This window comes from Pyxicephalus adspersus, chromosome 7, assembly GCF_032062135.1.
Source record: "Pyxicephalus adspersus chromosome 7, UCB_Pads_2.0, whole genome shotgun sequence".
In the NCBI taxonomy this organism is placed as follows: domain Eukaryota; kingdom Metazoa; phylum Chordata; class Amphibia; order Anura; family Pyxicephalidae; genus Pyxicephalus; species Pyxicephalus adspersus.
In genome coordinates, this window is record NC_092864.1 from 61,394,765 (window position 1) to 61,411,850 (window position 17,086).

Here is a 17,086-nt window from a genome sequence, read left to right on the forward strand (position 1 = left end):
ATTTGGTGAGTGCCCCTCTACCATGCAATCCAGCCATATTATACAGAAAAAATTGAAGGAGAATGGTCATCCAATGGTTAGTAAAGTAAATTTGTAGCCATGTGTACAACAATTTAGTTAAAAATGGTAAGTGCGTTAAGCGGTGATGTTCATTCTCCTTGCGCAGCATAATTGCATACTAAAATAGAGCATAACATTAAAGTGCAACAACAAACAATGGGTGCAACCTCCCCATAATCTGGCTTTATGTGGGGCATCAAGCAGAAGGGCTCATGCATTCAATCTGGATACACTTGGCATATGCACCACTACCGCCCTTAGATTAGCATGCAAAAACACAGAACAGTAGTTTCAGAATATGCATTTGCAGCCATGTGTTCTGTGAGACACTTGTGAAAAGTTTGGTTGGGTTATAAACAAAAAAAGTGATTCTCTATACGTTTTTCACAAGATAAAAGCAGGCAGTTTTTCAACTTTTATGAGATACAAGCACAAAAATTTATATGCAATGTTAAACCTGTAAAAGTTACAGTGCACAGGCCCATAACCCCAATAAAATGAACACATCACAATACAAAATGCACAATAATGAATTAGATTTTCTTGTTTACATCAAATATAAATACAACTCACAGACTATCCCATAAATACCATGATAAATTATATATTGTACTATAGTGTGTGCATATTGTTATTTACACTAATGCTACACACAAATTGATGCCACTGATGCCAGTAAAGAGTACATATCAAATTCATCTCCAAGTAGTAACACTTATAGCTTAACTTTGTATGTTATTGGGAAACTTTTTGTGAATTGATTGCACTTTAAAATGAAAGTACCGCCACTTTAAAATATTTCTACAGCATAACAACCAACCATGTTTAATATTCTATCCTAAAAAGCGAATTTGAAATTTTACAAAAATTGTAAGCAAATCTTGTTTCCAACAAAGGCAAAAAAAAGTTAATAAACATCCCCCTTCCCATTGGAGCCTTTAGATAAACTTTGTAAGCTCCAAGTTACACCTGCACCCAGGTTCCCATTTTAAGCTCCTGTATTATAAAATGTATTTCATGGCAGGAAGGTGACAGAGTCAGTAAAGGGTTTAATTGTTGAAAATTTTTACTAAAATACCCCCAGATGTTTCCTCCACCCTATACTATATACCTACATACAGCAAACACAATTCAGGTTCATAAACAGCACCCTGTGGTGCATTAAATTATCAATAATGCCCCCACTTATTGTCTAAATTCACCCTTAGCCCCACGTGGAATCTGGATACATGCAAGCTTGCCCAGCTCTTCCACAGCGTAATGCAATTTCCTATAAACATGGCATGAGGGTTTGCCTAACAAAGTTCAAACATGGACTTTTCAGAAATGCGTACTATACTATTAGAACCAGTAATCATACCAGTTATACTCTGTGGGTGGAGGGAATTCATTACAGAGAAAGGTTTACTCTACAATCCACAGAATAACCAGAAAACACAGAACAGAGGCACAGAATATCTTTTAAACTAAAATTTTCCTGCAGGACACAAGGTGCAAAATAATCAGGTAAACACAGATCACAGCTATATCGTACAACAAGCAATGTGAATTTTCATTAGGTTTTCTTAGTCTGTCAAATAGTTTGTGTTTTTGTCTTGAAAGTTTCAGGGTAAAATAAAACCCCCAATATAAAAATGTGTTTAAAGGAGGATTCACACAACTTTTAACTACAATTTTTACTGACTAAGTGTAAATGTGTAATTCTCATTAAAAATAAGAAAAGTCTCCCCTTAAAATACTGATAATTTTACACTTATGATCCATCTGTTGTTTACTGGATTGAATTTAATTTAAGTACAAGGTAAGGTAAATACTTTGTAATCTATTTTAAAGGAAAAATTCTAAGCTAAGGTTAGCTAAGGCTAAGGTTCAGTGTTGGGGTTTAATAGATACTGGTGGGTTAAAATACCCACTGATGATCATGTCATATAATTTACTGTTTCACAAGGCAGGTAAAGTTCTTTACCTTTGGATAATTTGAGGCTTTTTGGATAGCTTGAAGCTATTGGGAAAAAAAGCCATACATGTGCCACCTTTCCAGATCCCTTCAAAGACAGTTACATTAGATGTTTCCAAAATGTAAAACAGCACAAATAAAAACACATAGCAACATACACTCTCATATGTATTTTAGTGTGAACACATAGCAACTGAAGCCAAACAAAACTCATGCCAAGGTCTCCTTGGACCCACCATATCGACATCTACCTCTACAAACAGCCTTTCTCAATTGTTATTCTCATGTGTGCATAAAACTTTAGTGTATAGAAAGTCAAAATCATTGCTAGCTAGTAATGTTTTAATAATGTGTAAGCACATTAGGAAGTCCCATAAAAGGTAAGCATTCCCCTGAATGTGAAATATCTCTGTACGGTAACAGGAGGTATACCCCTGAATAGTATATCCCTGAATGGGAAATTAATATTAGCATTAGTAGATAAATTTATACCTCCTGTCACCTTACATGTCACCATTTTCCTCCTCCTCCACTGAAGTTCTGCAAACTATAGGTTTTCATATTTTTGCTTACTTAAACATTAAACCTACCCTAAGATATGCTAACAATTTATATTTTATTATGTACATATATATCAATCCTATACCTAAATACAGTTTTTGAGTACAACACATACCTTCTGTACCTCAACTGTTTTATGGAATCTTTCTACATAGTTTACACTAGTTTGAAACCGATACACATTGAATGTCTGTTCATTAGTATAGGTCTACACTGTAATATGTGATGATATTATTGGATTAATGATGGTTAAACTGTTATACGAATGACCATGAATTTCACATATGTGAATCCTTGGAGTGATATGTACATAAGAACTCCTTTACTGACTAGCTATTGTATTGCAATTTGGTTTATACTTCACATCTCTACCTTCCACAAGAAAGCGTATAACAGCGAAAATTGTCAGGAAACAGACTTTTGCGTTCTTCTCTCTGAACTTTCTTCACCTAGATTGTGGTGACATTAGTATTACTCTGGCTAGTGCCCATTTGGGCGAATTTTCACAGTACTAATTTTTGATTATTATCATATTTTCCTTTTCAAATAGGTAAAGATTACTTATATTTGCCAAAAGCCCCCCTTCTCTGCCTGTTCTCATTTGTTCTCTAACCGATTTCGGGCTGGCAACAATTAATATGTCTGTACACAGCTTTTTCACACGTAAATGTAATGCTTTGTGCATAGGCACTGCAAATTTTTCAAGTTGGCATTCTCAGGATGAATGCATCACCACAATATATATCGAGACAAACATACACAACAGAAATAGGTCACTTTATCTAATACATGAATTGATAAATGGAGTCAGATTAGTTTGAATTTTGCAATGACATACACATAGTATAATATACCCTCAACCAAATATTAGGATTGGAGAAATAAAATATCCTAGAATTTAAATCAGAACTTCAGGTTTTGTGTAAATTGAATTAAAGTTTTCTATCCGCTTCTGCTTCCTATCCGCTTTTCTATTCACTTCTTCCTCTCCATTGTTCTTTTGCTTTAAAGAAGATTATGCTTCTCACAATCTCCTCCTGAACTTTATCCTCAGCAGAGTCATTTCTGGTCTAAGTGATGGACAGCATAATCCAGACACCCCCTCATCATCTTGCCTGTTAGAGACACTCCCCCTATTTTTCCCATCATCTTGCTTGCCCACACCATTTATTGATGTTGTTGGCACCGTTCTGCATGTAACAATCTACGAGCACCCACTTTTAGTGGCTAAATTACTTGCACTGAATTTGCCAATGATCTTTGCAAATTTGCAAAAATGAGATGTAAAAGGGGTGTCATAATACTATGTCAGCATTGTAAACACTGCAATACGCCCCCTGCACTATAAAACCTATCCACAAACCTATTCTTTAGCCTGCCCATAACCCCACCTGCATGTGCAACTTGTCTGTGCTTATAATTTTAATTACTATAATTATAGTTAAATTTATATCTGCAGTTTAATTAAATCATCTGATTATTTAAATAGGATTATTGCTCACTTGTTACCAAAAAATATCAAAAGAATTCAAAATCTAAACACAAAGTAGCTAATAACTCACTAATGCCCACACAAGACATATCCTATGGACAATACAGCACACCACCAACACCTTAATTGGGTTTATTTAACATTTTCACACTGGCAAACAGAAGTCCATGATACCAATTCCCATCCACCAAACTCTACATGTAAGATTAGTTTAATGTTTCCCAACTCTTCAAAATCAACATGCACTTTAAGCTGTGAGCTAGGCCAGGCCAATTATTGAGGTTCTGCTACAGTGTATATATAGTTGGTTATGTATATAAGTTGGTTATCTATTCCTTTAATATTAGCATCAACCAATATAATATAATTTTAATATTTTGTCAAATAAATGACACTTTTGGTGCAAAGATAAGATCTTAGCTTTCTGACATTAAAATAGAATGCAGGTATATCAAAACTGGATAGGTACCACCTCTTAGCAACACTACGCTGTTGATATGCATTATACAACATATAATATCAACTTTTATCCTCTAATCAGACCCAGCAGGACTACATTTTTTATTCTAAATAGTTGTATAATAATATTAATTTTAAAATATGAAAATTTAGCTTGAACATAAAGTATTATAGTTTATATGTATGAGAAAGCTAAAGTTGGATTCCATTGACTACTAGAAAAGGTAGGAAGGAAGGCCTTACTACCTTTAATATTAGGCAATGCAAACACATAAAGATTAAGGAAAAAGCCATTTAAAGCCACTGTGGATTTCTTTAACTTAAACTGTAATAAACATGAGAAAAATGTCACTTTAATCATCAGTACTTTTCATTTCAACGTAAGTAACATAAAGGCTACAACTGTCTCTGAGATGATAATCAATATTTGTATGTATGTTTCCGTGATATCAGTTGGGAGGATTTTCGAATAATGTGTTTGTTTTTAGATGTAAACTTGATAAGAGAAAATCTCATAAATTCTATCATATGTTCACTTTACATAATTCCATTATCTCCCAAGATTTTTAGAATCCTGAGACGAGTACTAACTACACTTTGATTCACATTACCATTAGGTGAGAAATCAATTAAGTCTACTTCCTTTTCCTGAGTGTCACAAAAAGTAATAACCGGCAACGACATTATGGATTTTAGATACGGCCCTAGTAACAGAAATCATTTCAGAATCCTGTGCCCTTTACAATAAATAATGTGATATTTAGAACATATTAAACATTCTGCATTGTACCCTAATGTAATGTATACTTTTTTATTTTTAATACACAGTTAACACATCTGTCTTTGTACTTTATCTTTGCATCCTATTTTTGTGTATATTTATTAAAGGACTTATAAGTTTATATTAGATCTATCTTGTCACCCAAGTGTCAGCCATTGTTTTACCATTTTGCTTATCTTTGTTTTTTTGTGTATGTGTGACCCGGATCATGTAGCAGAAACTCAAAAATATTGTGAAAAACAGTAAGCAGTAGAGTCATGGCATAGCCATTGAAGAGAAGACATGCGTTGTTCCTTACTTAAAGCCCCATCCAGTACCCCCAAGGACAATAGCTGCTACCAGGATGGCACCAGCGATGGACCCTATTATAAGGTTGGTAGCACTAGGACCTGTGGTAAAGGATCATGGGAAGAAAAACATAAGAACCGAATACAAAAGGGAAACTCAAACATATAAGCTTGTAGTCTGACATTAGAAATAAATAAAGGTTTGCAGGCCTAATTAAAAAAAACAAGTAGTGTGGTGCAGTTCATAAAAACTATTTAGGCTTCACCCAATATGGACCAAATGACCAAAACATTTATTTGATTGATTAATGTAGGTTACTATCCTTTGCACAAACATATACCTGTTCTACACACTGTTTTACTGAATAAGCCTGAATATTTTCTCATTGGTATTCCAATCTAGTGAATACATTTTGTAGCATTATTTCATAATAGTGTACTGCTCAAAATCAGCAAATTTGTTTGCAGTTTTTTTCCCTCCATTAGTAGCAACCTTGTATATTTGTTGACAAATGCATTTTTGTTAAAAAGTTAAAGAAAACACAGAACTCTTTTTTGGAATCTGAAAGACTGAAAATGAATGTTATGAAAATAATTAGATATAATTACTAAATTGGTTTCCTTCTGTGAAGGCTAATAAGCACAGCCACTTAAATGTTACATTTCAAACTACAATATTTAAATATTTTCTAATTTATGAAGTCAGGTAATTTCTGCTTACACTCAAAAAAAGTTAAGAAAGTGGGGTTGTCATAAATTCAAAGAGATCATTTAAACATCTAAACACTATATTCTGTCTGGAACATTCCACAAATCAAAGTGATCTATCTGTTATTTACTAGCAGTCATCAAACACTGTAAAGCAGCAAGGATGGATAAGAAGAAAAGGGTGGCCAGAAAAAAACCTATCTGTGTAATTATCTATAAAGAGCAGAGATCACTTGAATTACCTGGAGGGTCCTTGTCATAATTAACCCACACCTCAACTTGGTACTTCCATGACCCAGTCATTTTTCAATTACATGTACACCTCAGCCATCATTTTCTAATATCAACATAATCTTGTCAATTTTATTTTAGAGCAGTCTTGAAGAAGGGGGAGAAACACGGTGATTCTATTAGCAGACAAATCTCATATTGCTAAAAATGAGATATGAAGGAAACTTATAAAGAAGACTGTCAACTAAAGATCCCTGGCTGGTTTGATAATCCAGTGGACACAATATTTTAAGTCCATGACTCAAAGCAAGTTCTGACTTCATGGTGAGTTTTTTGATTCACATGCTTGTTTAAATACAGTGGCCCTGATTTATTAAAGTTCTCCAAGGCTGGAGAGAATACACTTTCAGCAGTGAAGCCGGATGATACAGCAAACCCGGAATGAATCTGGTCCAGGATTCAAAACGTTTGCTGGCAAAAAGCAAATGATTTTTCAAAATCCATCCCATGTTTTCTGGATCACCCAGCTTCACTTGTTCATTCATCTTTCAGTTGTTTGCCATTGGAAACAATCTTTCAGAATCGTTTCGGGAACAAAACTATAGCATGTATTTGTAGCCTTAGATGATGGTGGTCAGATGATAAGAAAACAGTACAAACATCACAGCCTCCGGCTTTAATATTTTCTTTTATTACTATCTGGTTTTCCTCTCTCTTACAGTGTACTAATGTAAGAGTAAATTATTGTGCAGGCCAGTGCTGTGGAGAAGTATCATGTACACATCATGACATGAATAATAACATTGATTTAAACTACATACAAAAAAAAGAGCTGTATGTTTTGCCCAATTATTAATAACAAGTAAACTATGTAACTGTGTTAAAGATTAAGGATTTATGAGAAGAGAAGTATCAATTATATGAATATGGAAACAACTTCCATTACACAAAGCCCTATAATGCATGTTTGTGAGATCTAAAACCAGACAAGATCAAAAGTGAGAATACTTGAACAATAGCATGAGCTCAAAATGTGCAAGTGTGTATACATGCATTGGTGGAAAGTTTTTTTTCTTTTTTTTTCATTGTAAATACATGGCTAGCACCACTTTCTTCATCCTTACTCAGTATAAGGGCCAGTTGAACTCCATTTTTCTGGTTACATATGTCTATCTAGCCAAAACTATACAATAACATTTATATAGGCTGTTTTACAGTATCTCCATCCTACCTAGTTACTTTCCACAAATGTAAGCACTATATGTAAGCAAACAGCATGTGGATAGTGCTCAAAATGAAGCAAATTAAGTCCATTTGCTGTAAAAGAAAGTCTTTTACAACTTACCTGAAGACAACACATTAGGTACATACCACTCAAACATCATCTCATTAAAACCTCTTTTAATTTGGGAAGAATAATACCCAGTTGTTACTTGTTCTGCAGCAAATACTATAAATACATGTTGAATGGATGGATAACATGTATATAACATAGCTTAGATCCAATAACTAGGATTTTCTTGTAGCAAGTCAGAATATGGACAATGAAGTTTTGTCATATGAATACAGGTATATCAGAAATTTTGAGGGACTTTGCCTCTAAAATTTTATTCAAGGCCAAGGCTACTCTATGTAGACCTAAACCCATTAGTTACCTAGTCTGGGCTGGGTTTATATTTACACGTAATTGTTTTTAAATTAAATCTTGATTTAAATTCCCCCAGTCTAAAGGCTAATTTTGTTACTACACAATGACAAAAAGTTATTACTACATCTACAACACATTACAAAACTCAAACTACACAATAAATCATTACACAGTACCTGAAATATTACATTAAACAAGAAACTTTATCTTCAACAATAACTGCAAAACATAAGTTACACATATACAAAATACAGCAAGTTAGATCCAGACAATTTTCATAACAAATAGACAATTTTTAGAATAAAACAAAATTAAGCATGTGTTGCTTTAACAAGAGATCATTTTAGACTTGTGAATGAGATTTCCTTTTATAATTATATAACTGCAAACAAAAATGAAAGATAATCAAAATTCTTCCTTTTGTGTTGTTCAAGCTGTGTTGCTATTGATGTTTCTTTTTTAACATCAATAGCAACACAGCTTGAACAACACAAAAACACCAAGATGGGTGCCATATTAACCAAAATGTTCAAACTTTCAACAGGTGATGCAGATACATCATACTGTGTACTATTAGATTAGAACCTGCTTGGTATTAAAAGTTATCTCCTAAAGTAAAGGATGAAATAGACCAACATTATATGTATAGCTGAAACATAATTGTCAGACTGCTGAATAATTTAAATAACCTTTCTGTCATAAGAAAGTTAGGTTTTTTAAATTTTAACTGAAACCAATCATTTTTATTTGTTTTGGGCAGAGGGGGCAAAAGGTTCATTTTTAAAATATTCCTTAGGGCAAATAACCAGTTTATATTTTTTGTGTATTTAGTGAATGGATTCAGTTTAAGGTAGCAAAGCAATCAAAACCAACTTGGTAAAGTGGGGAAGCCCTGTTCTGTTTTCTTTCTGTGGTCCTGTTAGGGAGATTCTTCTTTGCTCCCTGTTCTGTTGAAATGTGCAGATATTTTTTCATCCAGAACATAAACATCTGCTGTGTGCACTGATGAACTCCTAATCACATGAACAGGAGTTACGCCAACCCATGTTTGCCAGTGCAGCCAAAGCCCCAACACCTCAAAGTAGCCAAGGAGAAAATGCCAGTGTCGGGGAAAAAACAAGTAAAGGTAAAGTTTAGGTTTGTTTTTAATAAAGCAAGTTTTACCAGGACCTGCTCATTTACCTTTACCATGTCATCACTATTAGGGTTGTGCCTTTTGTGATAGAAGAGAAACTCTTCTATTAGTTTTCACTATGTGTTTGTGCATGTGAGCAGTCTACACCATGTGGCAGATGATGGTCTCTGGTTTGTACCCAAATCTGCACTTTTTCTCTACGAAATGGAATCATAACACAGGTTCTTTCTCTTCCCCAGCAGGCAAATATCTCTGGCTGTAGTTCCTAATGTACCTGTGTAAGTCATATTTTATTATTGCATTTTTGCAGAATAAGAATAAAGCCTTAAAAATGTCCTACAGCATGACTATTATTGTTTTAGAGAAGCATATACTTGTATGGCCCACAAATCCCAATATACCTATTTTTAATGTCTGCAGTCCACCAATGGAAACTGCTAGTGTTATTCTGCTGTTGCTGCTTTTTCTAAGCATTCAAATTAAGTGCATAGACAGAAGTTGTACAAAGTGTTATAAAACATTTACTTACAAAAACAGTTCACCAGTTTCAAATAAGACATGATTGGCAAATGGGCCCTGGAGTGTTGAAATATTTTAGTATAATTGTACTATTAGTAGGCCATGCAGGATCTTACTGAGTAGACTGGTAGGACTTTGTATTGCTTGTATTACTTATGTATTTGTAGGCACAGTCACAATATATTTTCCTTAAATAGGAGTTTTTAAATTTGATACAACTTAATTTACTTGGTTTAACAATCGATTCATTTTAGAATTCAGACCCCCAAAGCAAAAATTGTAAGTATTTTTATTTAATAAGCCTAAAAAGGACTGCCCCCTGTATTATATAGATAGAACTTTTTCTACCATAGACAATTTAGGACAACAAAAATACACAACTGGTTCTGTGTGGGTTCAGGAAAGATAGAAATTCATAATGTGCCCCACATTGTCCCAGACAGGAGAGGGTCAACACCGCATGAGCAAATCACATAACAAGGACACGGTCAAATCACATGACTATTACGGTCATCACCACGTGACACAAAGCCAATGGGACAAGTACACAAAAGGCTCAGACACACAGTATACTTTCACCTCACACACTAATCACCAAACATAAAACTTGGAAAAGTGCTTACTCTATTCCCCACCCAGTGCCTCCAAATATCACCCCCAGAGCCAGAATGGTCCCTGCCACTGCACCTATAAGTCTGTTAGTGGCCATGCTCACTGTTTGGAGGGAAAAGGGAGATTATTTTTCATAAGAATAATAACTTTCCAAAATATTATTAAAACAGGTAAAAACCATCTGTCTAAAAAATTTGTCCCTTGGATGAGATTGGTATCTTGCATAACATTGTCTGTATACTTACACAGTGTGCACCATCATGAAACTCTGTAACATGGTTTCCTGACTAAATGCTGCAATGCTGGTACAGAAACTAGGTAAAAACACTAACTGAATCCCTAAATTGGCACCAGGTAAATATTTTAAAAAAACCTTTTCTCCAGCTATGCAGTCATGAATTTGTCCTGTACCCAGACTATGCACACACATTTTACATATCTCAAACAAGCAGTAAAAGTGCTTCTAAAACACTCATTCACATCTGTAGTTATAGGATTTGTGAAGAAACTAATCTTCAAATTTCACAACGGGCCGTATCTCTTCTTATCACTGTTATACTGCAACACGTTCTTGGCACCATGACAGCCTTTTAATGTAAACACACACTGGGTGCTTAGATGGTAAGTTGTTAGAAACCACTTAAATACCGAACTTTAGAGTCTTTGTTTTAATATTTGAGAATTAAATACAGTACCTACGTAGCTATAGAGATACATGTTTAAAGCACCTTTACTGCTTATTAAGAACTGTTGGAAACCTCCCCGAAATATAAATTTATATTATCTATCCATCACATCTGGTAGGCAGAGTACAAAACTCCCCCTGTAAAAAACATTCCACAGGGAACTGGATTCAGGCATTCGTCCAAAAGCACAAAGTAGAAAATAGATGAATGCAAAGGTGTATTTACTAAGCAAGTAGAGATGTGCAATGTGATCCTGTAAATTCCTAAAGTAAATATATCCAGAAGTATGAATGGTCCCTGACGGTGACCAAGCATTATGAATTACAGAAAATAGTTTAGAGTAAACAAAGTGAAGTCACTGTTCTCAAAAAGGGCCTGTCAATGCATTTCAACCAACCTAACCACATCTAAGGAAGGGATCTTTACCTCTTTTACCTCATTTTATTTATCTTCTTGCCTAATGTTTTAAGCAGTACATTTGTAGTCAAACCTAAACTTTTGTACTCAACCAATGTTCAAACCCAAGTAGAGAAAAAAAAGTGGTTATTCTATGGCCGGTTATGGCCTGGTTATAGCATTTATGGCTTTTTGATATTATTGTTTAAGAAGCCATGTTATCACAATATTGATGTTACTGAAGTTTTATGAATCTGGGCCTATTTTGTCTATTCTGAACTTGGTTAATTAAGAGTTGTGTTGCATAACCTAAGTTATTACAACTGATTTAAAATGACTGCATGTTAGCACAGTGCCATATAGAACTTAACAATGGAATTTCCCTGATTATGTTTATTTTATGTAGCTAAAAAGAATAAAAATAATGGATAACAGCCTTTCTTTTGCCTCATTTATTATGGTAAAGTAATTTTAAAAATCAATTGGTCTATTGTATTTCACTACCAGACAAAAGTTTTAGAATGCCTTGTTTCCAGTTTTGGTTGAAATTTAGGCAGTACATTACTTGAAACGATGCAATGATAAGCAGCAAACTATAAGTTGGATAGAGTTTAGATAATCAAAACATTATTTGAACATTATTTTAAGTATACTGACCAGCAGGTGTCTGTGAACACCGTTTTTAAACCATCAAAAAAAGGAACATGAAACGTTTGAAAAGTACAGGTCTGCCAGACCCAAAAACACGACAAGATTAGATGTTTCTACACAGATATGTTATTCTGTTTTGTTTGAAAGAGATAGCTACTTTAAGGACTCAAATATTTTTGGTAAAATTACAAATGACTAATTTTTAAAGACTCCAGTCTTAGTTTTGTGTTTTTACTTTCATAAAGAGTGCTTTCCTTTAAAGAGAAAAGTCCCATTCCCCTGTAAATATCACCTTATTTAAGTAAAAGTAAACTGAGTATTATAAAGTCTCTACTAATGAACGAGGGACGACTTCTGTTTTATAAGATATTACCATCTTATTTTTTTAACAGTCAACATTTCTCTTGCTGTGCACGTGCTGGGCTCCTCTTATCTAATGCTAATAGCAAGGCAAATTTTACAACCAGCTTCAAACACTAAGTACAGTACACTGGAACACTACGGGGATCAAGACTGAATGGGAGCCAGGATACCTACATTACACATCCCGGAGGCTCTGGCTGCTCCTTCTGCGTATGCCCGATCTTGAATCAGAAGGTGAATTTTTTTCCACTAAGGGGAAAGTGATGCCAATCTCATGCATGGGCAGTGAGATCCGCTGTCTTTTTTCCATCTTTACAGCGGGTTACGTCACCCGTTCTCGCACCTGCTCAGTGCAAGATCGGGTGATGTAACAGGAAGACCGGAAGATGGCGGTAGATAGAATTCTAAGATCACACAGGACCAGATCAAGGGAAGGTCCGGCACCATGGATGGATCGGCAGGATTAAAGTGAGTAAGTGTACTTTTTTTTTTCACTTTAGTTCCACTTTAAGTGCTTTTTATTCAAAGCAGAACTGTTAGTAAAAAAAAAATGATAATAATAAAAAGACACCTTTTTTGGCCTCCACAATTCTAATCCAGTCAGTCCAGCTCCATCCCATCCTCCTTCTTTGTTCCAGCGTGGACTCAACACCGGGTGCCTTCTAGGTTATTCTCTCTACAGTACCCAATCTCGCACTGCGCAGGTGCAAGATCGGGTGATGCACCTTCTTGAAAATGTAAAAAAAAAGTGCCTATCAAACTGCACATGCAGTAATGTACATGCCAATGTACAAGATCGGGCAGGCGGTATAGACTGAATGGGAAACCCGCAGCTTCCTGGGTTACATTACATATTTATTGCAGCAGGCTGCAGGTTTCCTATTAAGTCTTTACCACTGTGGAGGTAAAGACAAAAGAGGGGAGGGTCTCCCCTTCAAGTTTAAAAGAAATAGTATTTAAAAAAAAAAACATGTTTTTTCATTATATATAAAGGGTAGTCACCCTTTTATATAAAGTAAAACATGTGGTGGGAGGTCTGCTTTATGGAACAGAAAGCTTGAAGCTGTGAAGGGTGGTGACAGAGTAAAGACTAGCTTTCCAGCTACTGGGTAGGTGACAGAGGAGAAAAGAACTCCCATGTCATTTCCACAGATTTGCCTACTTCTCCTTACAGGCCCCTATCCTGTGCGCCAGGACTTTCTACAGAAATTAGGTGGTACTGTTGGTGTCACAAGTAATAAATGCTCAGGTTTCTTTATGATTTTACCTGAATATTACTTGATGAGAAAAGACCTTAAACCTGGAGTTCATCATTAAATGTTATTTCTATGATTTTATTTCACAGTATATTAGGACATCAAACCATGTGAAGTTCAGCAATAACTGGAAAAAAGTGTTCTAAAACTTTTGATCTGTATTGTATCTGAATCGCTACATTTATTTTATTAATGAGTTCATGAGCTCCATGTAAGTTACTGTAGGTTTTGTCAGATCTAATTTTTTAAAAAGATTGCTAGAAAACAGTCTGTGCAGTTTAAAATTTTTAACCAATATGTCAACCAATAGACAACTTGCATATATTGCAGTTAATAGAGAAACCCTATAAAAATATAAATAAATATATATATAAAAATAGTGTCACTTATTTTTCCCTTTTATGGTATAGCTAGTAGATAGGGAAATACATAAAAGGATAAAACAGGAAATGATAGGAAATGAACTACCAATAATATGTGGCCATAACTTTGGGTGCGATACCTCGCACATCCCTAATCAACAATATAAATGTGAGCACACAGATAGTAATTTGTGATCTATTTAAATAAATTTCAAACAATGCAACGCACACAGTATTGTTCATAATTGTTCATTATACATCAATATTGATGTATAAATATAATTATCACTTAACTATAATTATCACTTAACTATGTAATCAATTAAAAAGGATCACTTAATCTGAATTGAAATTGGTTCCCCTGAAACACACAGATATTTATGCATATATTTGAGTTCGATCAACAAGATTGTGTCACAGTCTACCATGGTTGAGCCAAAGTTGATTGGAAGGCCATTGGTTTACAATTTTCATTTATTTGTTAATTTTATTGATCATAATGATTGATCATATGATTGTATCACTATGTGTTCAGCTGTGTGTATTCCCTGTTTTATATTCTTTGTGGTAATTTCCAGTATTTCCTTAATACTGTACCTAAGTATGTGTTCTCAATCACAAAGGCCCATGCAACATTCTACTTTCATGCTGTTTCTTCATGTATTTTTACCATTTCAAGTATATTCATTTGCACATTCTGCATTCATTTCAAACAGACATGGATATTCCAGTGAGTTTGTAGGCCATTATTTCATTTGGACTTTTTATAGAAATGATGCTTAAAGTATACGTCTATCCCAAACTTGTCATGTAATTTTGTAATGAGAGATTTACCCTCATTTTCTGTGTATTTAGGCAATTATCACTGTGACAGTAAGTAAAGGTAAATCTCTCTAAAAAAAAAAGATCCAGATTGCAGTAAATACATAATATGGGGGCTAACCATTTTTCACTGTACCAAAAATGTTTTTGATGGACATACACTTTAAACTGTACAAATATTGAAGTGTTACTAGTATTTAGTCTCTAACACACTCTCCTCTTGTTTTTAGGTCATTAGCTACCATTCACTTTGGACATTTAAGTGAGATATATCTTTTTTCAACAGAATTTATCACAGTAATAACAGTTTATTACAGCATCTATAAAACCTTTTTACATAAACACATATGACAAAGTCCTGGCATATTTCCTGCTTCCCGTTATAATACAACATAATATAGTAGCTAATAAACAACATAAGAAAAAAGCACAAACCCTTTGGTACTTCCTCCTTTTTGTTGTTAATCTCTTTCTTGGGGTCATAAATGCTGCAGTCAGTTCCTGCCCAGGTGGAAGAACATATACACGTGGCTTCATTGCTGCAAACCTGAAAAGGAACAGTTTTAGAAGGAAAAAATAGTGTCTTTGCAATTTTCTGCATTCTGTGTATCCACTAATCTTCGGTAGCATTGTTTATTAGGCACTGTAGCTTTGCAGAGCAAGGTGACAAGAGGAGAGAGGCCCTTTACCTTTGACCTTCCTATATACTCACCTTAAAATTGTTCCCTCACCAGTCCACCCTCTATTCAGCTGCCACTAAAATGACTGGTGCTTGCAACTGGAGGACCAATGACAGTGCTTAGGCTTGGCGATTGACTGCTAGACCCAAGCACTATCATAGGGAAAGGCTCAGATGCTCCTCCAAGTAGGTCATGGGTACTGTTGCTTGCTCCAGGAAAGAAGGAGTAATGAGGAGATGTTGGTAGGTATAGGTATTTTGGAGAGGGTAGAAACCCATAGAATCTGTCACACTGTGTTCCATGCCCAAGTTCACAGTATATCTTTAAGTAAATAAATGTGTGGAATGGTATTTAAATCCAAATCATGGTTTTTGCTAAGTTACTTTGTTCTTTAAAGACACCCAAACTCTGCCTGTTTAAAGAATATGCAACTGAGGATATCTGCATATATCTACAAGAACCTTCCAAACCCTTCTGTAGTGACCGAGGCGAAATTTCAAAACCTTTTAGAAGTGTAAGAGATTGTCCTTAAGCTCTTCTCCTATACTTTCCTACTATCATATCGTCATGATATCATCTTTAGCTGGAAGAAAATGCTGAGCTTTGCTTGTTAAAGTGTCCAGGGATTTGGCCATAACAGGAGGGATTAGAAAGCTTCAAGGCAATTTTAGGTTTTACCCATTGTAATTAATAGACATTTAGCAATCTACCCCCTCTGAGTCATTATGAAGTAAGGAGTCATTAAAGACAAATTAAATGTTTTAAAAAATGTAAATATGGGGTAAATGAAAAGCTATGGTGATAGCAAAAGTATAACTGGGACCATTTCAATCCCACCTGATTTAGACAAAATAAGTGTTTAAGTCTCCAACTGCTCTATAATGCTGCTCTATAAATAAAAAAAAAGGATTTGAAATTTCCTCACCCCCATTAAACTTGTAACCTGACTAAAATATATACATATTTTGAATCAGCAGTGAAATCAATTTTAAATTATTCAATTCAAACAATTGAATTGTTTAATTAGGATTTGGCATATATATATTTAGAGGACTCAATACAGATATATTGGTATTCAATTTTAAAAAAGATATCATTCATCCACTGTAGCTATAGGTATTGAGGAGATATTAGCTTTTAAAGTTTACAACAGATGCAAAGCTTTTTTTCCATGGAAGCCTGATTGCCCTCAAATGTAAGCACACATCAATTATTTTATGGTTAGAAAGTGACTGAAACTTGACTTTATTCTTTGTTGTGATCCTTGAGGATCTTTGATAATGACTTCCTACTAAACACAGGTAACAAGGTGAGCCTGGGCTTGAAATGTGAATATTGTATGGGACAAATATGGGAATATGTATGGGAAAATGCAGGATATCTTGTAGCAGATGAAGTCAACTATTACATGATTAGCAAT

General features: G+C 34.6%; 1 protein-coding gene across 3 annotated transcripts in view; it reads right to left on the reverse strand.

Moving 5' to 3' along the window:
* The window catches only part of ADAM23 (ADAM metallopeptidase domain 23), a 113,337-nt gene that overhangs the window by 6,374 nt on the left and 89,877 nt on the right, over nucleotides 1–17,086 (reverse strand). The window contains exons 24-25 of one of the 3 annotated variants that reach the window (XM_072418705.1): nucleotides 15,422–15,533; nucleotides 5,609–5,699 (exon numbers count right to left, since the gene is read on the reverse strand). In XM_072418705.1, coding sequence (XP_072274806.1) covers nucleotides 5,609–5,699; nucleotides 15,422–15,533 — 203 coding nt within the window. Of the gene's footprint in view, nucleotides 1–4,394; nucleotides 5,700–15,421; nucleotides 15,534–17,086 lie in introns of those variants that run through there. The other 2 variants (XM_072418706.1, XM_072418704.1) reach the window with 2 other exon arrangements.